At 44.3% G+C, this 22,768-nt stretch overlaps 2 protein-coding genes and 1 long non-coding RNA gene across 5 annotated transcripts in view; all 3 read right to left on the bottom strand.

Annotated features, from left to right (window-relative positions):
- Nucleotides 1-22,768, bottom strand: part of LOC309564368 (uncharacterized protein) — a 770,106-nt gene that overhangs the window by 118,986 nt on the left and 628,352 nt on the right. The gene's annotated exons all lie outside the window — the stretch shown is intronic.
- Nucleotides 5,623-16,176, bottom strand: LOC309562804 (uncharacterized protein). Of its 3 annotated transcripts, XM_082267110.1 has the most exons (4): nucleotides 16,101-16,176; nucleotides 15,827-16,000; nucleotides 15,031-15,135; nucleotides 5,623-6,895 (listed from the first exon to the last, which is right to left on the bottom strand). In XM_082267110.1, the coding sequence occupies exons 3-4, from the start codon at nucleotides 15,059-15,061 to the stop codon at nucleotides 5,796-5,798; spliced, it is 1,131 nt and encodes a 376-aa protein (XP_082123236.1). In that variant the 5' UTR covers nucleotides 15,062-15,135; nucleotides 15,827-16,000; nucleotides 16,101-16,176; the 3' UTR covers nucleotides 5,623-5,795. The 3 variants fall into 3 exon arrangements, with proteins under 3 accessions (XP_082123236.1, XP_082123237.1, XP_082123238.1); XM_082267111.1 differs by lacking the exon at nucleotides 16,101-16,176 and having other exon boundaries at nucleotides 15,827-16,063; XM_082267112.1 differs by lacking the exons at nucleotides 15,031-15,135; nucleotides 15,827-16,000; nucleotides 16,101-16,176 and adding an exon at nucleotides 10,124-10,198.
- LOC309563027 lies at nucleotides 10,214-14,521 on the bottom strand. The gene is made up of 3 exons (XR_014225688.1): nucleotides 14,491-14,521; nucleotides 10,420-10,517; nucleotides 10,214-10,271 (listed from the first exon to the last, which is right to left on the bottom strand). It is a non-coding gene; the product is annotated as an uncharacterized lncRNA (long non-coding RNA).

Raw genomic sequence — 22,768 nt, 5'->3', positions numbered from 1 at the left:
TTTACTTCATGTGCTGACAAGAAGCATGGTAATTGGAGGAGAGAAAAAACTGGATTTTAGACTTGGCCCTCCTTAGAAGTCAGTTTGATGACGAAACGCGTCCGAGCGTGAGCACGCGGTCCCCCCGGCAACAGTACGCAGAGCGGCTGCCACAAACTTGCTTCCGTGTATCCTCCGGACGCTGACGAGCGGGAGAGGGACGGTGAGATCCCTGGTGGCTTATCTGTAGTAGGCGTTTGCCTGTTTGAGTGCCTTTAATTTTTATACATATTGTGTATCGAGTGAGGGATAGGGGGGATTTTTACCAATAAAGTTTATTTTGGACTACTACCCTATGAGCCCTTTCTCTCTCCTATATGCTAACCCTCATGCTCTGGTGGGACATGTATGCGGACACTGCATAAGGCTTCGTGCCTAAGATCCTGATTTGGGAGATATCGGTTCCTGTTTTGGATTTTTGACTTACCGTAAAATCCTTTTCTCTTAAGTTCATTGACGGATGCAGTTCTCTCTTATTCATATCAGTAGGGTTATGAGTAAGCAATGCACATTCCTTAGGATGTGAGGGCTCAGGACACAAGATGGGAAAACATGATCCCCGTACAAGTGAACACCAGGAACCACCTTCAGAGGGAAGGACGGATCCGGACGAAGTACCACTTGGCCCCTTGATCAACATACAGGGAGAACAACAGGACAATGTCGCCAGTGCCGACATCTGCGCGCAGAGTGACAGCAACCAAAAAGGCCACCTTCTGCAGAGAAAAAAAGACTAGCTAAAAAAATTCTACATAAAAAAACGACTCCCATGCCAGGACCAAAGATCCCAGCAAGGAACTAGGTCCTTACTCCTGACTAGGCAGATTAAAACTGACATCCTATGCAGGAAGAGAGAGGGTTACATAGTTGCATAGTTAGTGAGGTTTAAAAAAGACATAAGTCCATCCAGTTCAACCTATGATGTTTGTCTGTGTTTGCTGTTAACCGTACATTGTATACCCCTGTATGTTGTGGTCTTTAAGGTGCCCATCTAATAGTTTTTTGAAACTATCGATGCTCCCTGCTGATACCACTGCTTGTGGAAGAGAATTCCACATCCTTACTGCTCTTACAGTGAAGAACCCCCTGCGTATTTTAAGGTTAAACCGTTTTTCCTCTAGTTTTAGTGAGTGGCCACGTGTCTTATTGTATTCCCTTTCTCTGAATAGGTTTTTCCATATGCTAGGGTCATCACCAGTACAGTATTTGTACATTGATATCATATCCCCCCTCAATCGTCTCTTCTCCAGAGAGAATAAGTTCAGTGCTTGTAGTCTTTCTTCATAGCTGATGTCCTCCATTCCCCTAATTATTTTTGTTGCCCTTCTTTGGACTCTCTCCAGTTCCAGCACATCCTTCCTGAGGACCGGTGCCCAGAACTGGACAGCATACTCCAGATATGGCCGGACCAGGGACTTGTAAAGTGGGAGAATAATCTCTTTATTTCTGGAGTGAATCCCCTTTTTTATACATCCCAGTATTCTGTTGGCTTTGCTTGCAGCGGCTTGGCATTGCATGCCACTGTCAAGCCTGTTGTCTACCAGTATCCCCAGGTCCTTTTCCATCTTAGACTCACCTAGAGGTCCCCCCCCCCTTAGTGAGTAGCTTGCTTTCTGGTTTCTGGCACCCAAGTGCATTACTTTACATTTTTCAACATTAAACCTCATCTGCCATGTAGTTGCCCACCCCATTATTTTCTTCAGGTCCGCTTGTAAGGTTTCCACATCCTGCCCAGAAGATATTGGCATGCTTAGCTTAGTGTTTAGTGCTTAGTTGAGTGTACCCTCTGGGACTGCCCATAGGCATAGCCAGTACTTTTTTCTGCCTAGTGTCCTACTCCTGTAGGGGTCAGTATAACCCTACTGATATGAATCAGAGAGAACTGCGTTTGTCAATGAACGATAGAGAAAAAGGCTTGAGAAAGGAGCCTAGGCAGCTCCAAAACCTGTAGCCATGCCCATATTGCCCTCCAGCAATGTCTGACATCACTCCTGGTCCAGCCTGTACTCCACCAAAATCCTTGGCTTCCTTGTTCTGAGCCTACTTACTGGTTTCTTCCACCTGGCCAGTGGTGGTAAGGCTGTTTCCTGGAATGGAGTGATATGCCATCCATCCACATGGGATCTGCACCACAGTTGCTTATGACAGATGCCATATTTTTATACCTTTGTGAGTTTATTGTTTTTTCTATTATCATTAACCTCTTCGCTCCAGCGGTACGCATATATGTGGCGTCTCAGCAAGTGGGTCTTAACGCAGAGAGGTTGCTCGCAATCTTCTTTTTTTTTTTTTCAGATCCTCAGAGAGTTCTTTGCCATGAGGTGCCATGTTGAACTTCCAGTGACCAGTATGAGAGAGTGAGAGTGATAACAGCAAATTTAACACACCTGCTACCCATTCACACCTGAGACCTTGTAACACTAATGAGTCACATAACACAGAGGAGGGAAAATGGCTAATTGGGCCCAATTTGGACATTGTCACTTAGGGGTGTACTCACTTTTGTTGCCAGCGGTTTAGACATTAATGGCTGTGTGTTGGGTTATTTTGAGGGGACAGCAAATTTACACTGTTATACAAGCTGTACACTCACTAAAGTGTCATTTCTTCAGTGTTGTCACATGAAAAGATAGAATAAAATACTTACAAAAAATGTGAGGGGTGTACTCACTTTTGTCAGATACTGTATGTACCTGTAAATAATTTAAATTTTTACTGAGTGCTGGGAGCATAGCTATCACCTTCTCAGGTCAGTTTCTGCAGCTGTGCAGCCGCTCTGCACACCCTTCCTCTTGCCCAAACACGAATAGCCTTGCAACCCAATGCAAAATAGGATTCTATGAATTGACAGCAGAAGGGGAGGGATGGGTAGAGCACCTTCAGTATCAGAAAGCAGAATCTCACCTGGCAGAGTTCCAGGAGTATAGAGATAGCTGTACTCCCGGCACTGAGGAAAACTATCAAGGGGGTGTAGATATGCAAATCGAGAAGTGAATCTCCCCAGCAGGAACACAGACAGCAATAAAAACTTGTCAGAGGGTCTAAAGCAGGGATCCTCAAACTACGGCCCTCCAGCTGTTGCGGAACTACACATCCCATGCGGCATTGTAAAACTCTGACATTCACAGACATGACTAGGCATGATGGGAATTGTAGTTCCTGAACAACTGGAGGGCCGTAGTTTGAAGGCCCCTGGTCTAAAGCTTTCCTACTCTATCCAAAATTAAAAATGAAATTGCCTTTACATACAACTTAAGAATATCATCAGCCATCATATTCGAGCAATGTGTTCATTGCCAATTTTTCCCTTTTAATTATATTTTCAATTTGAATATTTTTATGATACATTTTTACGAAAAGAAATGAGAAAACAAAAATTAAGTCTGAATATGAGCTTTTTTTTTTAAGGTGCAATAAAATGAATCAGAGGAACTCCAATAAGAGTTTTAATTTAAAACAACCGCTGCATCTTAATGGTAGCCCCAGCGTACACGCCTGTCCCGCACTGTCTCGATGTTTTGTTTATGCTGCAAGGAGTAACAAAAAATAACTGGTACTTTTTGGTATGGGGGAGCATGTCTACTCCCTCATTCCTATCCCATGGGGTTGTCCTCAAGCCCTGTGTAAGCTCCAAGTGGTTCCATGGGCAGGGCTTTCAACGTTCTGTGTCCAAGCCAATACTGATTGCAATGCCATTCTCCTTGCATAAAGTTCACCTGAATTTTGAGTTTACTTTCAGTTTTTGTTAGCTGTGATGCAATGTAAACCACACATGCCGGACTAGAACACCTCGGCTCTTCTTCATTTGAGGAATGGCCCATCCACTAGTTGTTTTTAAATTGGTTGCGCATATCCTTTTCATGATTGATGCAGGTAACAATATTCTGGTAAATGTCAAAGGCATATAACGGAATAATTGTATTTTGAATGTGGATTGTTAACTGTTCTCTTGGATTTACAGATGTGCTAATGTTCCTGATGAAACGCGTTGAACAAGCAAGATGACTCTATTTGCATATCTAGATGGCAGTCTCAAACACTTAATGTACATCTGCTATGTTATGTACAAATCATGTGTAATGTAACTCTTGAATGTCTTATGTGCAACTATTGGGTTGTTTTAACTTTCCAATTATGCAATAAAATTTGTTACAATTTTTCTATATATGGTGTGGTATCTTAAAGGTCCGGTGTAGTTCTGGTTATAGGGATTTCAATTGTAAACCATATATCTGAAAGTGAGCTGTCCCGTCACAACCCAAGGACCTCTTGTCACCTGCAAGACCTTAGATATCAGCTAAGGAAGGATCCTGCTGAGACCCATTTTCCATGGCCAGAACGTGAACGCGTTTAATGTGTTTAACCAGATCTGATTTATCAGTAAAGCTCTTCCCATAATGGGAACGAGAAAACGGCCGGTCGCCGGTGTGAATTCTTTCATGTGTGACCAGGTGCAACTTTTCGACAAAACATTTCCCGCACTTGAGACATGTATATGGCTTCTCTCTGTAATGTAACTCTTGAATGTCTTATGCGCAGCTATTGGGTTGTTTTAACTTTTCAATTATGCAATAACATTTTTTACGATTTTTCTATATATGGTGTGGTATCTTAATGGTCCGTGTAGTTCTGTTTATAGGGATTTCAATTTTAAACCATATATCTGAAAGTGAGGTCCGGTGTCGTTCTGTTTATAGGGATTTCAATTGTAAACCATATATCTGAAAGTGAGCTGTCCCATCACAACCCAAGGACCTCTTGTCTCCTGCAAGACCTTAGATATCAGCTAAGGAAGGATCCTGCTGAGACCCATTTTCCATGGCCAGAACGTGAACGCGTTTAATCTGTTTAACCAGATCTGATTTATCAGTAAAGCTCTTCCCATAATGGGAACGAGAAAACGTCCGGTCGACTATGTGAATTCTTTCATGTATGACCAGGTGCGACTTTTCGGGCAAAACATTTCTCGCACTCGTGACATGTATATGGCTTCTCTCTGTAATGTAACTCTTGAATGTCTCATGCGCAACTATTGGGTTGTTTTAACTTTTCAATAATGCAATACAATTTGTTACGATTTTTCTATATATGGTGTGGTATCTTAATGGTCCAGGGTAGTTCTGTTTATAGGGATTTCAATTGTAAACCATATATCTGAAAATGAGGTCTGGTGTAGTTCTGTTTATAGGGATTTCAGTTGTAAACCATATATCTGAAAGTGAGGTCCGGTGTAGTTCTGTTTATAGGGATTTCAAATGTAAACCATATGTCTGAAAGTGAGCTGTCCCGTCACAACCCAAGGACCTCTTGTCTCCTGCAAGATCTTAGATATCAGCTAAGGAAGGATCCTGCTGAGACCCATTTTCCATGGCCAGAACTTGAACGCGTTTAATGTGTTTAACCAGATCTGATTTATCAGTAAAACTCTTCCCGCAATGGGAACAAGAAAACAGACGGTCGCCGGTGTGAATTCTTTCATGTGTGACCAGGTGCGACTTTTCGACAAAACATTTCCTGCACTTGAGACATGTATATGGCTTCTCTCTGTAATGTAACTCTTGAATGTCTTATGTGCAGCTATTGGGTTGTTTTAACTTTTCAATTATGCAATAACATTTTTTACGATTTTTCTATATATGGTGTGGTATCTTAATGGTCCGGTGTAGTTCTGTTTATAGGGATTTCAAATGTAAACCATATGTCTGAAAGTGAGCTGTCCCGTCACAACCCAAGGACCTCTTGTATCCTGCAAGACCTTAGATATCAGCTAAGGAAGGATCCTGCTGAGACTTATTTTCCATGGCCAGAACGTGAACGCGTTTAATGTGTTTAACCAGATCTGATTTATCAGTAAAGCTCTTCCCGCAATGGGAACAAGAAAACGGCCGGTCGCCGGTGTGAATTCTTTCATGTGTGACCAGGTGCGACTTTTCGGCAAAACATTTCCCGCACTCGAGACATGTATACGGCTTTTCCCCTGTGTGAACTTTTCTATGCCTGCTAAGGGACGACTTCCTGGAAAAACATTCGCCGCATTCGGCGCAGAAAAACGGCTTCTCTCCCGAATGGGACCTCTGGTGCGAAATGAGGTTCCCTATCTGGGTGAAACATTTCCCACATTCGGGACACGAGTGTGGCTTCTCGGCCGTGTGAGTCCTCTCATGATAAACAAGGTTCGACTTGTGGGTGAAACATTTCCCGCAGATTGGACAAGCAAAAGGTTTCTCCCCTGTGTGAATTCTGTGGTGCCTAATGAGCTGTGATTTTGAAGAGACACATTTACCACACACAGAGCATGAAAAGGGCTTCTCTCCTGTGTGAGATCTCTGGTGCGTCAAAAGGCTGTCTTTCCTAGGGAAACATTCACCGCACTCCGTGCATGAAAAAGGCTTCTCGGCGGTGTGGCTTCTTTCATGGATGACCAGAGTTGACTTTTCCGTAAAACACTTCCCGCATTCAGAACACGCATAGGGCTTCTCCCCCGTGTGAACTTTTTCATGTCTTATGAGGAATGATTTTTGAGAAAAACATTTCCCGCATTTGAAACAAGGGTATGGCTTCTCTCCTGTGTGAGTCCTCTGATGCCTGACAACGTCAGATTTTTGCGTGAAGCATTTCCCACACACAGGGCAGGAATGAGGCTTATTGCCACTGTGCCATTTCCGATGCCTTTGAAGAAAAGATTTTTGAGTGAAACGCTTTCTGCATTTGTCGCATGAATATGGCTTCTCTGCAGAAGGGTTTGGCGTAATAGGGTTTTCCCCTGCATAATCTTCTGGGCTCTCGTCGTCTTCTGTTTCACCATCTGGAATGATAATCTGATGTTTCTCCATATTGCACTTTCTGTATCGTCCGTCTGGAGGAAATAGGAGATGAAGAAAGGATTATCAGGAATCTCATTATAAGGGGTGTTCTTTAACTACTTGAAGACTAAATTTCTCTCCTACATGTAACAATCAATTTTTTTGCTAGAACATTGCTTACAACCCCCAACAAATTTTATATCCTTTAAAGCAGAAGCCCTGGAGAATAAAATTGTGGGAGTTGCAATTTTTTATGTCACACAGCATTTCAAATGCAATTTTTTTGGGAAAGAATAAACTTTAATGAGTTTTAACGCACAAAAACACAACATAATACCCTATTGTTTGTAATTGTTTTGAAATATAAAAGATGATGTTATGCTGAGTAAATCGATACCAAACATGTCACCCTTAACCACTTCCATACCGGGCCTATTCTGGCACTCCTCTCCTACATGTAAAAATCACAATTTTTTTGCTAGAAAATTACTCAGAACCCCCAAACATATATGTTTTTTTTAGAAGAGACCCTAGGGAATAAAATGGCAGCCGTTGCAACTTTTTATGTCACACGATATTTGCGCGGCTATTTTTCAAACATGTAAAAAAAAAAAAAAAAACACTAACGTTCGCTCAATTTTTTTGTATAATGTAAAAGATGATGTTACGCCAAGTAAATAAAAACCTAACATGTCACGCTTTAAAATTGCGCATGCTTATGGAATGGAGCCAAACTTTGGTACTTTAAAAATCTCCATAGGTGACGCTTTCAACATTTTTACAGGTTACCTGTTTAGAGTTACAGAGGGGGTCCTGGGCTAGAATTGTTGCTCTCACTCTAAAGTTCGTGGTGATACCTCACATGTGTGGTTTGAACGCCGTTTACATATGTGGGCGCGACGTTTGTATGCATTCGCTTCTGGGTGCGAGCACGCGGGGAAGGGGGCTGCTTTAAATTTGTTTTTTATTTTTACACTTTCACTTTTTAAATTTTTTTTTTGATCACTTTTATTTCTATTACAAGGAATGTAAACATCCCTTGTAATAGGAATAGGGCATGACAGGTCCTCTTTATGGAGAGATCTATAAGACCCCACATCTCTCCTCTAGGCAGGAAAGACTGAGATAGAAAAAAAAAATGATCTTGGCCTTTCCAACCAAGTACATGGCAGTGTTTACATCTGCCGGGCCAGACGTGACGTCATAACTGCTGGGGACCATCTGGTCTTCATTATTCTCTATGGTAAACTTCTGCCGCTGGTGGATTCCTTCTCCGGCTCGCTGATTGCACAGGTGAGCCGGTAGTAGCATCAGAGGGCGGTGGGAGGGGACCTCCTCTCCCATTGCCTGTAAAAACAATCAAGCGGCTGAACAGCCACTATGATTGTTTTTATGGTACAAGGAATCACCAGCAGAAAATAATGATATCTGAATGATGCCTGTAGCTGCACCCATCATTTAGATACTCAAAGTCCAAGACGTCATATGACGGCCTTGGGCCGTTGTTCTAAAATTTCATCGGACCCGTGAAAATTCCGAACCCTCGTCACTTCCGGTGACGCTACGTCACCACCAGCTGGTGCGACAGCTGGTGCGAGCCCCGGTGCGCATGCGCACAAGACATTTTACCAGGTCCGATGAAATTTTAAGACTTAGCGAACAGCTGACTGAGAGGAGGCGGGGCTGAGGCACCGGGTATGTGCGGTCCACCAACTCCACTTCCGGGTCTATGCGCTCCAGACATAGATCTTTTTGTTGTTGTTTTCTTTTCTATCATTCCACACATTTACACACATTCCCTTACACACATCGAGAGAAATAATAAAATGTTTAATATTCATCGTAATCATAATTAGTATTTATATTAAGCAGAAAAGGGAAATGCATCATGGGAAATGTAGTGTTTCTGGACGCCTGCACAGCGTGTTGGTATGTGCTAAAAAAAAAAAAAAGAGTGTCCGCCTTTCCGTTCCATTGAAGTAAAGGGAATGTGTATAAATGTGTGGAATGATAGAAAAGAAAACAACAAAAAAAGATCTATGTCTGGAACGCATAGACCCGGAAGTGGAGTTGGTGGACCGCACATACCTCAGCCCCGCCTCCTCTCAGTCAGCTGTTCGCTAAGTCTTAAAATTTAATCGGACCAGCTTGTGGTGACGTAGCATCACCGGAAGTGACGAGGGTCCGGGATTTTCACGGGTCCGATGAAATTTTAGAACACCGGAAGTGGTTAAAATTGGGCACTTTCACATTTTTTTTAAAAAAAAAATTAAATTTTTTTAACATTTTTTTTTTTTTTTTTTTACACTGTACCTTTTTTTTTTTTTTTTATCACTTTTATTATTATCATAAATACACATCCCTTATGATAGCAATAGGCAGTGACGGGTCCTTTTTACTGAGACATCCAGGGTCAAATAGCAAAGGAAGCTGCAGACAGAAATGACACTTCCAGTGCTTTTACTTTCACTTTCACTTGCAATGATAATGGTAAACAGGACAAATAAAGAGGGTGAATCTCTTTAACGGGGGGTGTTCTAAAATTTTATCGGACCCATGAAAATTCCGGACCTCGTCACTTCCGGCTGGTGCGAGCCCCGGTGCGCATCCGCACAAGGTCCGAGGAAATTCTAAGACTTAGAGAACAGCTGATTGAGAGGAGGAGGGGCTGAGGTGGGACGCACACACCGCCGCGGGAAAATTGCTGTCACGGGCGAACCATATGTGCTAGAGACCCCAAAATTATATCGCAGGTAGCCAAGACGCTCCCCTACAGCTGTTAAAATTTTGGGGTCTCGGGGATGAAAGGGGGCGGAGCAGTGGTCCCCGGTTCTCGGGGTCACTGCTCCGCGCCCTTTCATCCCCGAGACCCACGGGGTCACTACTCCGCGCCCTTTAATCCCCGGGACCCCAAATTTCTATCAGCTATAGGGGAGCGTTTTGGCTACCTGCGATATAATTTTGGGGTCTCTAGCAGCTTTGGTTCGCCCGTGACAGCAATTTTCCCACGGCGGTGTGTGCGTCCCTCCTCAGCCCCTCCTCCTCTCAATCAGCTGTTCGCCAAGTCTTAGAATTTCCTCGGACCTTGTGCGCATGCGCACCAGGGCTCGCACCAGCCGGAAGTGACCAGGTCCGATTTTTTCACGGGTCCGACAAAATTTTACAACAGGGGCACAGATGGCAATAAAAACTTACAGGGGTTCTAATTCCTCTCCTTTATATACAAAAAAACTTAAAATAAAAGTTTTGCCTTTAGTTATACTTTAAGGATTACTACTCACCTGTGCCAATCTCTACAGGAATTTCCTCCACTTTATCATCTGCCTCGTCTGCTTCCTCTGCTTCGTCTGCTTCCTCTGCTTCGTCTGCTTCCTCTGCTTCGTCTGCTTCCTCTTTAACCTCAACTTTGACATAAACCAGATTTTCATCCTAAATGACACAAAATAAAAATCGCATAAATGTTATCTCACATTAAACAGAACAGTATCTCTTGACGACGTCTAACAATGGAAAACATATTGAGAAGATGGGCTGTAATATTTGAAAAGACTTGTTTTTTTTTTACCTGCTCATCTACCTGATTATCTTCTAGGATGTTAACATCTTCCTCTGAGGAATCCGGGGAATGCAGAGGATGGGGACAGCTCTCTGGTGTACTTCTGCCACTGGACCCATCTGTAGGAAACACATACTTTAACCTCCCGCCGACCACTCACAGTAAATATACTGCAAGCGGTTGGCAGGTGCAGGCTCGGCAACGTACGTGTAAGTTACCGGCTTGCTATCAGGTTTGGGGTGCACATGCGTGCGCCCCCCTGCCTACCTGCTGTGGTTGGACATGACACGTGTTTGGCAGCAGATTTCAGCCAATGATTTCGGCTGAAACCTGCTGATCGGCTGTGTCCAATCACACACAGAGTTCTGTGTTTACAAACAAAGAGAACTCAGAGAACAGAGATCTGGCTGTTTCTTCTCCCTGAAGTGCAGGGAGAAAAAACAGCCGGCTAGTAAAGTAATGGCAGCACACATTACATATTATTAGGCACACAGTTAACCCCTTAATTGCCCCTAGATGTTAACCCCTTCCCAGCCATTACCATTAGTACAGTGTGTAGTATTATTACTGATCACTGTATTAATGTCAATAGCAATGTCAGCGTAAGTTAGCTGTCAATATTCCCATCGCACAGTGGCGTCACTAGGGTTGGTGTCACCTGGTGCGGTAAAACATGGTGTTGCCCCCCCCCCCCCCACCGGGGAAGGGGGTAGTGACACCATGTAGTCCTGCCGCTACTCCTAGTACAAATATCCCCCAAAATCCCCTCTCCTAGCACAAATCCCTTTGACTTGCACAAATCTCCCCAATCCCCCCTCTACAAACAAATCCCCTCTGCTAGCACAAATCCCCCAATCCCCTCTCCTAGCATAAATCAACCCCTCATAACACAAGTTTCCCAACCCCCTCTCCTAGCACTAATCTCTTAGACTCGCACAAATCTCCCCAAATCCCCTCCCCTGGCAAAAATCCCCCCTCCTAGCACAAATTCCCTCAATCCCCTCTTCCCAGCACAAACCCCCCCTCCTCGTAAAAATCTCCCCAACCCCCTCTTATAGAATAAATTCCTCCTCCTGCACAAACTTCTCCTCTCAGCACCAATCAATGATTGTTTGCACACCCCGCACCCCCATAGTGATGCCACTGTCATCGCACATGATCCTAGCAAAGGCTCTAAAATATTGGCTGCTGCAGCAACCACCAGCTTGAGACTGGATCATACATGACAGTGTAGATATTTGTCAGTGCACCACAGATCTTCGGGATCACTCCATCACACGCCTGACAAAAAGATCCTGCATGACCTTGATACGTTGCACTCTCTTATTTGTGATGTGATGATACTTCAATAAAAAAAATGTTTGGACTCAACCTGAACCTGAAAATCCGTGGTGTGCTGGCAAATAGCTACACCATGTCAGTGTCTGTTAGTGCCATGTTGTCCGCCACTCTATCACAGACCCATTATAAGTCGCTGATCACCAAAATTACAGTACAGTATAGCATCTATAGCTGCATACTGTAAACCCCAGTATCTATATCATAGTTTGTAGATGCTATAGCTTTCACAAAAATCAATTAATATACACTTATTGGGATTTTTTTTTTTTTTTTACTAAAGACATGTAGTAGAATACATTTTAGCCTGAATAAGAAGAAATTTGGTTTTTATTATTTTTTTTTTTATTGGATATGTTTATAACAAATTTTCTAAATTTTTGGTCTTTGTTCGTTTATATAATAATAATAAAAAAATAAAAAATAAAAAAATAATCAGTGGTGATTAAATGCCACCAAAATGTGTAATTTGGTCACCAAAATGGCACCAAAAAAAAAAGCTCTACTTGTGTTAAAAAAAAATATATAAATTGATAAATAAAATAAATGATATAAATTTCATTTGTGCACAGTGTTGCATTACCGCGCAATTGCCAAAGTAGCGCAGTGCTGAATAGGAGAAAATGGCCTGGTCATGAAAGGGGTAAAACCTTCCAGAGGTCAAGTGGTTCATGAATGTATTGTTTCTATGTATATATCAGAAGACAGGTTTATCTAGATTGATCCCCAATACTTTTTCCATGTTTACAGAAGACCATTTAGTAGAGTTATTAAAGTTGCTGTGGAAAGTCCCATCTGACCAGGGTACCAGACTTTCCATCATCCTGAAACCAAAGATCAGAAAGCTGAGGTTTAGGCATGGCAATTTTTACATAGTTACATTGGTCACTGTATTACTGTCACTGGTTCCTACTGTGTCGAAAGTGGCAGACTGTTGACAATACTGCAGACCCGCTATAAGTCGCTGATCGCCACCATTACTAATAAAAAAAAAAAATTTTAAATATATAAAAATTCCATAAATATATCCCATAGATTGTAGACACGATAGCTTTAGCGCAAACCAATCAATATATACGCTTATTGGGATTTTTTTTTTACCAAAAACATTTAGCAGAATACTACATGTTTTACTGTCACTGGTTCCCACAGTGTCGAAAGTGTCAGACTGTTGACAATACTGCAGACCCGCTATAGGGAGTCAGTGATGGCACCCTCCCGAGTGGGTCAGTGATGGCACCCTCCCGAGTGGGTCAGTGATGGCACCCTCCCGAGGGGGTCAGTGATTGCACCCTCCTGAGTGGGTCAGTGATGGCACCCTCCCGAGTGGGTCAGTGATGGCACCCTCCCGAGGGGGTCAGTGATGGCACCCTCCTGAGTGGGTCAGTGATGGCACCCTCCTGAGTGGGTCAGTGATGGCACCCTCCCGAGGGGGTCAGTGATGGCACCCTCCCGAGGGGGTCAGTGATGGCACCCTCCTGAGTGGGTCAGTGATGGCACCCTCCCGAGTGGGTCAGTGATGGCTCCCTCCCGAGTGGGTCAGTGATGGCACCCTCCCGAGTGGGTCAGTAATGGCTCCCTCCCGAGGGGGTCAGTGATGGCTCCCTCCCGAGTGGGTCAGTGATGGCACCCTCCTGAGTGGGTCAGTGATGGCACCCTCCTGAGGGAGTCAGTGATGGCAAGGGAGCTGTGAGAGGTGCACGTTGCCAGGACAGAACAGTTTGGGGAACAGAGCGTGTATGGTGTATGCACGAGCCCAGGATGTGTTGGATGGTCAGCAAGCCTAAAACTACTAAGGTAGGCAGTAAAGTTTCAAAGTCAGCCTTGATCCCCAAGGCTGCATGTTACTCTTCCTTATCCTATTGATGGTGAGACCCCCTTGCGTGGGAAGATTTCCATGGGAACTTTTTTTGTCACTTATAAATAAAAGTGGGCAGAAAAAGCCCTAAAAATGTACTTCTGGCGTGGCGTAAACTCACTGTTTGGTGCCACCAAAGAGCTACGAACTCCCCAACTTGTCACAGTATGTACTGTATGTGCCATACTTGTGGGATCCCCATGGAAGCTACTACAGAGATCTCCACTAGCTTAGGGGTCCTGTACCCTACTGCTTACTAAACACAGGAGGTCACCTTCTCACCATGGGAGGCCATTCAGAGAACACTTTGCATTTTCTCAATGAATACAAAGAGTTCTCTGACTGGATGACGTGGAGACTGGGACGTCACCACCTTGCTTCTCCACCTCATCCAATCAGAGAATGCTCTGCGTTCGTTAAAAAAATGCAACGTGTTCTTTGAATGGTGTCCATGCTGCTTGGCATGGGACCCAGAAGCTAGGGGAAATCACTGTAGTGGTGACTACTACAGTGATTCCCAGCTTTCAGGTGTCCCCACAGGTATGGCACATACATGCTTACATTGGTCCAAGCTTGACCAATGTAACTATGTCAAAACTGCCATACCGGGAATTCAGCTTTAATGTGAAATTGGGTCTCCTGTTGTTGCTATAGCTGCCTCCACTCTTTTGGAAAGGCTCTATTGCATGCTGTATCATTGTTAGTTGGGTTTGCTCAGAGAATCATGGTCATCGCTCTTGTGGTTGGGCAATGATGTTGGGTTATCAGGCCAGGTTCAAAGTTTTCAATGGTCTGAATGGTTTTTGTTTTGGTTGTTTTTCGCGTCAATTTCTTCCACTTTCATCTCAGCCCCCGTGTGGGACAAAGTTGGTCTCAAAACCAATGGTATCTCTTACCTGATGATCTAACAGACTGATGATCCTCCATGATGATGTCTTGGGTTATTAGGCCAGGTTCAAAGTTTTCAATGGTTTTGTTTTGGTTGTCAACCAGTTTTGTACGTCAATTTCCACTTTCATCTCAGCCCCCCGTGTGGGACAAAGTTGGTCTCAAAACCAACGGTATCTCTTACCTGATGATCTAACAGACTGATGATCCTCCATGATGATACCTTGGGTTATTAGGTCAGGTTCAAAATTTTCAATGGGCCGAATGGTTTTGTTTTGGTTGTCAACATCAATTTTGTACGTCAATTTCCACTTTCCTCTCAGCCCCCGTGTGGGACAAAGTTGGTCTCAAAACCAACGGTATCTCTTACCTGATGATCTAACAGACTGATGATCCTCCATGATGATGTCTTGGGTTATTAGGCCAGGTTCAAAGTTTTCAATGGTTTTGTTTTGGTTGTCAACATCAGTTTTGTATGTCAATTTCCACTTTCATCTCAGCCCCCCGTGTGGGACAAAGTTGGTCTCAAAACCAACGGAATCTCCTACCTGATGATCCTTCAGACTGATGATCCTCCATGATGACGTCTTTGTGGAGATCCTTGTGTTTTTCTAAAGACTTCTCTATCTGTCCGTGTTGGGGAAGATTTCGCACTGCAATTTAACGAGAAATAACATTTCTAATACAACAAATAATAATACTATTTTAAAGTGTATATAGGTGTAAAATTGCGGGTTTCTATCTTCTGAAGGATCAGAAGACCTTCCTGGGCATCGTGGATTAAAAAAATGGCAGTAAATGTCATCGATAAAACGATGCCAGCACAAAAAAAAATGGCAGTGAAATAAAACATGGGTGGACCTCTTTCGAATTCAGTGACACCATCGGCCAACTGTTCCCTCACTTCATGATCTGTTGACAACATAGTCCACTAGCGATAATCACTGTTTCTTCCAGCGGGGACGGCTTCCCCGTGCAAGGAGAAGACAATTGCTGTCTGTGTTGATGGGGGAACAGCGCAAATTTCTTTGGGTTGTAGTAAAACAATTTGCACCATGTATGGACTCTTATGACTCCCGGGGCAGAGACATGATGGAATTTGTGGGTTGCCTATCCCTACCCCTAGTCCGATGTGGTGGAGCAATAAGACTGGCCTTCCCTGGGGACACTAGGACTGGAATATTGGATACAGTCCTACAAGATAATCTAATCAAAGGTTTAATTGAGGTATCTCCACATCATGTTAGGAATCCCAAAAACTTTGAATATAACACAAGATTTAAAAATAAAATAGATCACCATGAGCCCCATGTTGGAACCGGTCAGTAAGCCCCGGTCACGTACCTGATCACATGACGCGCTGTTGATCTATGGACCCTATGGAGGTTTCCTACCAGCAGATCCCCTTTCTTCGTCCCACCAGCTGCATTCTATTCTTCATCCATATTCGTATTGTTGGAAAATACGCTCCCGGCGCAATCAGCCCCAGCGGAGCTCGCCATCGAACGCTCAAAGGACCTGCAAGAAGATGATTTTTGGAGGTGACATGATCCCCCTCCCATCCAATCCCCACACAGTGCTGGGACCCCCTTCTCTCATAATCCAAAACAAATATTACCTCCTCCTCACTGGGGACACACTCTCCATTCTCACATCCCCACCAGGAGGATTCTGACACTACTAGAGCTCCTCCCTTACATTTTGGGCTACAACAATATGGCCGCCCACCTGGACTGTATCCTATTTCAAGAAATGCTTCTTTTTTAGTGCTGTTTTTGAAATAATAAGTTATTTTTTTTGCACTACCTACTGTTGCACTTTATTTTATGGTATATCCTACATATTATTAATTTTTTTTGTTTATCTATACCCTATCACAGGGTTTGTGTATGATAACATTTGAATATTAAGTTTCACAGGGTCCATCACGTATTATTTGAGGAATTCCGCTGTTATTAGTTATTTAACTATTCTATTTTCAATAAATAAACACTGAAAGATATATTTATTTGTAATAATAACTACGATGATGATGATAAATTGAACTACAAGAAAATGGCCGCCTACCTCGGTATTGAATCTGTCTCGGAGAGAATGTTTTTACTTTGGTCCTCTAGTGGTGGCTTTGAGAAGCTCAGTGGGCGGGGTTTTCCTTATAAGGCAGCGCTGGCTCCCTTAGCCCTCCTCTCTAATCGCAATGCGGCTCGTTTGCGCATGCGCCCAGCTGTGACTGAAGTCTGGCGGCCATTTTCTTGTAGCCTCAATGGAGACACCCATATAGAAAACTATGTTTTTTTTTTCCTCTATTCTCAGCTGCTGTTGCTGGGGGTGTGAGGCTAGAGAGTCCAGTAAGGAGGAGGCAATAATAATATTCTTATTATGAGAGAAGGGGGTCCCAGCACTCTGTGTGGACTGGATAGGGGGATCAGGTCATCTTCACATATCATCATCTTCCTGCAACATTATATAAGCCTTGGTTTAAGATAGGGAACACAGGCTCCCTGACCTTCCCCAGTACATTTATGTCTCCTGGGCATACAGAGCCCTGTCACTTTTTATTTGGGCTTCTGCTTTAAAACTAAACTCTAAGAAATGTCAAAATAAATTCAATGCATATAAAAAAATTGCATTACCTGCTAAAAGATGTGTATTTCAGTCCATCCAGTCCTCAGTTTTACACAGCTACGCCACACAGCCAGCCCAGTGACCTGACCTTTCTCCAGTTCAGTTTAGCATTACAGCTTGGTCGCCTCCCTCCCCTTTGGCTTGTGATTGGCCAATAAAAGAAACCAATGATCTGATCTCTCTGCTCACTTTGCTCTCTCCTCCTGTCAGCATATGTGCTTGCAGGTCATTTGATCGGCTCCTGGTTTTTGCCCCTCCCTCTGCTGTACAGGGGATTACAAGAGGCTGATGCTGGCCATACACTATACGAGAAATCGGCCGAAATTCGGTCATTTGGACAGTTCTTCTGTTTTTCGGCCAATTAACCACTTAAGGACCAGGCCTATTTCTGACGCTTGTTGTTTACAAGTTAAAATCAGTATTTTTTTGCTAGAAAATTACTTAGAACTCCCAAACATTATATATATATATATATATATATATATATTTTTTTTTTAGCAAAGACTCTGGAGAATAAAATGGCGGTCGTTGCAATATTTTTTTTTTTTTTTTAATATAAATCTTTTTATTAGATTTTTAACATGAATATACAAACATTAGGGGGATACAATTCCCAAAAGTAATCATCAATAGCAGTACAGAGCGTTGCATTCAACACAAGCAAACATAACAGTATGCATATGCATAACAATAAGCAGGGCTTTTTTTCAGGGGGAACGCGGGGGAACGCAGTTCCGGCACCTCCAATGGGTGCTGGAGGGTCTACTGATGCTGGCTGCTGGGAGAGCTATTGTTGCTCGAGGGGATCTATTTTTGCATGGCAATCTATTGTTGCTGTTGGAGGATCTTTTGATACTGAGGGTTAATTGTTGCTAGAAGGGATCTACTGTTTAGGGAGGGGTTCACTGTTGCTGGCTACTAGAGTCTATTGATGTTGGCTGCTGGGAGATCTTTTGCTGCTGCTGGGGGTCTATTGCTGCTGGGGGGGGGGGTCTATTGCTGCTGGCTGTGGGGGATCTATTTTATTGCTTTTCTTGTTATCATACCCTAATCCTATACATTCCAATACAAAATTATACTTGGCTCTATATTCTCTAAAAGGGGCTGTACTGGAAGCTGGGTAGGGGGTGGAACCAAGGGTCAATGCTCGGAGGTTGGAAGGGGTGGAACCAAGGGTCAATGCTCGGAGGTTGGAAGGGGTGGAACCAAGGGTCAATGCTCGGAGGTTGGAAGGGGTGGAACCAAGGGTCAGTGCTCGGAGGTTGGAAGGGGTGGAACCAAGGGTCAGTGCTCGGAGGTTGGAAGGGGTGGAACCAAGGGTCAGTGCTCGGAGGTTGGAAGGGGTGGAACCAAGGGTCAGTGCTTGGAGGTTGGAAGGGGTGGAACCAAGGGTCAATGCTCGGAGGTTGGAAGGGGTGGAACCAAGGGTCAATGCTCGGAGGTTGGAAGGGGTGGAACCAAGGGTCAGTGCTCGGAGGTTGGAAGGGGTGGAACCAAGGGTCAATGCTCGGAGGTTGGAAGGGGTGGAACCAAGGGTCAATGCTCGGAGGTTGGAAGGGGTGGAACCAAGGGTCAGTGCTCGGAGGTTGGAAGGGGTGGAACCAAGGGTTAGTGCTCGGAGGTTGGAAGGGGTGGAACCAAGGGTCAATGCTCGGAGGTTGGAAGGGGTGGAACCAAGGGTCAGTGCTCGGAGGTTGGAAGGGGTGGAACCAAGGGTCAATGCTCGGAGGTTGGAAGGGGTGGAACCAAGGGTCAATGCTCGGAGGTTGGAAGGGGTGGAACCAAGGGTCAATGCTCGGAGGTTGGAAGGGGTGGAACCAAGGGTCAATGCTCGGAGGTTGGAAGGGGTGGAACCAAGGGTCAGTGCTCGGAGGTTGGAAGGGGTGGAACCAAGGGTCAGTGCTCGGAGGTGGGTAGAGGGCGGAGACACAAAGTAACTTAGAAGGGGGAGTTCCTGCACCTATTCTTTGAGAAATAAAGCCCTGACAATAAGCATAAGCAGAACAATAAGTATAAGCAGAACAATAAGTATAAGCAGAACAATAAGTATAAGCATATTTACTGTGGTCATAAACAAACACATACTTGGAACCAGAGACCGTACCAAATGTAAATCATCCCATCTGCCACTAGAGGTCACCAGAAGCACAATAAAGCAGGAAGATACCCCTTTGGCAAATCTTAAACTACCGAAACCCGGACATCCCAGGGAAGGACACCCCCAATGGGATCCACACTGTGTCCAGGCCTGGGATGCCAGGATCCAGCCGAATAGATTCGCAATACGTCAGTGGCTTCGGGGCAGACTCAATAATCTATTAATCCAAGAAATCCAAGGTGTTGCAATATTTTTTGTCACGCAGTTTTTCAAACGCCATTTTTTTGGAAAAATCACATTTCACTGCATTTAAAAAAAATAAACAGTAAAGTTAGCCCATTTTTTTGTATATTGTGAAAGATGATGTCACACCGAGTAAATAGATACCAAACATGTTACGGTTTAAAATTGCGCACACCCGCGGAATGGCGACAAACTACGGTCATTAAAAATCTCCATAAAAATTTTTAACGGTTACCAGTTTAGAGTTAGAGTGTAGCTCTTTTTTTAAAATTATTGCTCACTCTCTGGCGATCGCGGCGATACCTCACTTGTGTGGTTTGAACAGCGATTTCATTTGCGGGCGTGACTTCCCTATAGGTTTTCTTTTGTGTGCGAGCTCACGGCGACGGGGGCGGTTACATTTTTTTTTTCCTATTGATTTTATTTAGTTTTTTAATTTTAGCACAGGTTTTTTTAAAAAAAGAAAAAAAAAATCTGATCACTTTTATTGCTGTCACAAGCAATTTAAACATCCCTTGTGACAGCAATGGGCAGTGACAGGTACTCTTTATGGAGGAATCGGGGGGAATGTGACAGCAATATGCAGTGACAGGTACTCTTTATGGAGGGATCCGGGGGAGGGGGGGAATGTGACAGCAATATGCAGTGACAGGTACTCTTTATGGAGGGATCCGGGGGAGGGGGGGAATGTGACAGCAATAGGCAGTGACAGGTACTCTTTATGGAGGGATCGGGGGGAATGTGATAGCAATAGGCAGTGACAGGTACTCTTTATGGAGGGATCGGGGGGAGGGGGGAATGTGACAGCAATATGCAGTGACAGGTACTCTTTATGGAGGGATCGGGGGGAGGGGGGGGATGTGACAGTAATATGCAGTGACAGGTACTCTTTATGGAGGGATCGGGGGGAGGGGAGGAATGTGACAGCAATAGGCAGTGACAGGTACTCTTTATGGAGGGATCGGGGGGAGGGGAGGAATGTGACAGCAATAGGCAGTGACAGGTACTCTTTATGGAGGGATCGGGGGGGGAGGGAATGTGACAGCAATAGGCAGTGACAGGTACTCTTTATGGAGGGATCGGGGGGAATGTGACAGCAATAGGCAGTGACAGGTACTCTTTATGGAGGGATCGGGGGGAGGGGGGAATGTGACAGCAATATGCAGTGACAGGTACTCTTTATGGAGGGATCGGGGGGAGGGGGGGAATGTGACAGTAATATGCAGTGACAGGTACTCTTTATGGAGGGATCGGGGGGAGGGGGGAATGTGACAGTAATAGGCAGTGACAGGTACTCTTTATGGAGGGATCGGGGGGAGGGGGGGATGTGACAGTAATAGGCAGTGACAGGTACTCTTTATGGAGGGATCGGGGGGAGGGGGGGAATGTGACAGCAATAGGCAGTGACAGGTACTCTTTATGGAGGGATCGGGGGTCTAAAAGACCCCAAACCCCTCCACTACACTTCAATGTATTCAATATGCTGAAAACTGCATTTTTGAATATTCACTTTTTAAATTTGGTGCCTTTAGCAGCCGAGTAACCTGTGACGTCATGGACGCCGCCTCCAGGTTACGTCATCGGAGACCCGATCAAAGCCGAATCCGATCGGGACTCCAACCAGCCGGCGGACGCGCCGGCTGGTTGCTCTGGTCTCCCGGTGGGACGGGAGACCCGGGCAGAGCCGCGGAAGGCGGCGGGAAGGGGTAACGATCGAGCGGCTCCCGAGCCGCATCAGTCATTACTGCCCGAAAACCGACCGCCAGCTCTAAAAAATGCTACCAGGATGATGCCTCTAGCTAGAGCCACTAAATGTAGCGGACGTACAGCTACGGCGATTTGCGTTATGTGGTTAATGGGCACAAATCGGTAATCGGTTGTGACGTTTCTGAGCCAAAAAAACGAAGGACAAGTTTGGAAATTTTCTGCCGAACGAACGATAAATTGAAAGGTTATTGTGTTTCTTGTCTAAACTGTTTGCACTAGATATATGTGAAAAAACTAACAAAAAAAATGATTTATTGGTCATTACATGATGGCGCGATCGTCTGCTCTCACGGCCGAGTGTTTGTTTTTCGAAAATTAGTTTGATCAACTTTTTTTTAACTACTCAGAACCCCCAAACATTATATATATTTTTTAGCAGAGACCCTAGAGAATAAAATGGTGTGTTTTGCTATTTTTTTTTTTTTGTCACACGGTATTTGCGCAATGGTTTTTCAAATGAAATTTTATGGGCAAAAAACACTTTTGTGAATTAAAAAACATTAAAGTTAGCCCAATTTTTTAGTATAATGTGAAAGATGATGTTATGCCGAGTAAATAGATACCCAACATGAAAAAAGTGCTGATGTGCAAGTGAGAAGTGGCGCTGCCTTTTATCAAGGTAGACCTAAATGAAAGTAAAATGGTGACAAACTGGGTGTCACTGCTGACTGTGGGTGGGCTTGTGGACTAGCCCACTAAACCATAAGTGTATGTGGTTAAGCATGTAAAAAGCATGTAAAAACGTATATAATGCTGTTTACATAAGTGCTTTGTCCATATACAATGTGCAAGTCAGTGCAATGATACAAAGTGCATACATGCAAAAATGTGCAACCAATTAACAACGGAGTGCAAGGTACGGGTGACCGTTCCCTTCTTTCCCAGTCTGTGAATATGTCCACGGGGGGGGGGGGGGGTCCCTTACCCAGGGGTCCCCCTGACCAAATAGTGAGGACAGTGCTATGTGATAATAGTCCGCAGGTGACGGATAGGTGCCCTTTTGCAGGGCTTCCTGCTTGACTATAGGTCCAATAGGTCCAGTAGTGAAACACTTGGATGATCCCAAATTCCCGGAACTCAGCCCCTGGTGTGTGGTAGTTGGTGCCCCCCCCCCCTCGGGGAGAACACTCACCAGATATTAGGCCCCTGTGAAGGGGTGACCAGCCTTAATACAGTGGTGCTATCCATGGATGGCTCCTCTCCCTGCGCTGGAACTCGGGTTGGTGGTTCCTCATGGATGTATAAAGAGAGTACCCATTGTGCAGTATATTCAAAACTTCTTTATTTAAATAAAATATCTCACTTACATAAAAAGATAGCAGTAACCAGAGCTGTGTCGTCTATTGCGGATTTACGGGAATCTTCCTGCGTTCCACGGACCAAAAACAGGAAGTGACGTTATGACGCTTGGCTCCAACCTACGCGTTTTGTCACTCTGACATCATCTGGAGCGGCGCCATACTGCCTTTCCTTCCGTTATTTAAATAAAATATCTCACTTAAATAAAAAGATAGCAGTAACCAGAGCTGTGATGTCTATTGCGGATTTCCGGG

This window comes from Pelophylax lessonae (assembly GCF_965119305.1).
Source record: "Pelophylax lessonae genome assembly, chromosome: 9".
Taxonomy (NCBI): domain Eukaryota; kingdom Metazoa; phylum Chordata; class Amphibia; order Anura; family Ranidae; genus Pelophylax; species Pelophylax lessonae.
Note: the sequence above shows the minus strand (reverse complement) of the source record. Positions and strands in the feature narration are given on the sequence as shown.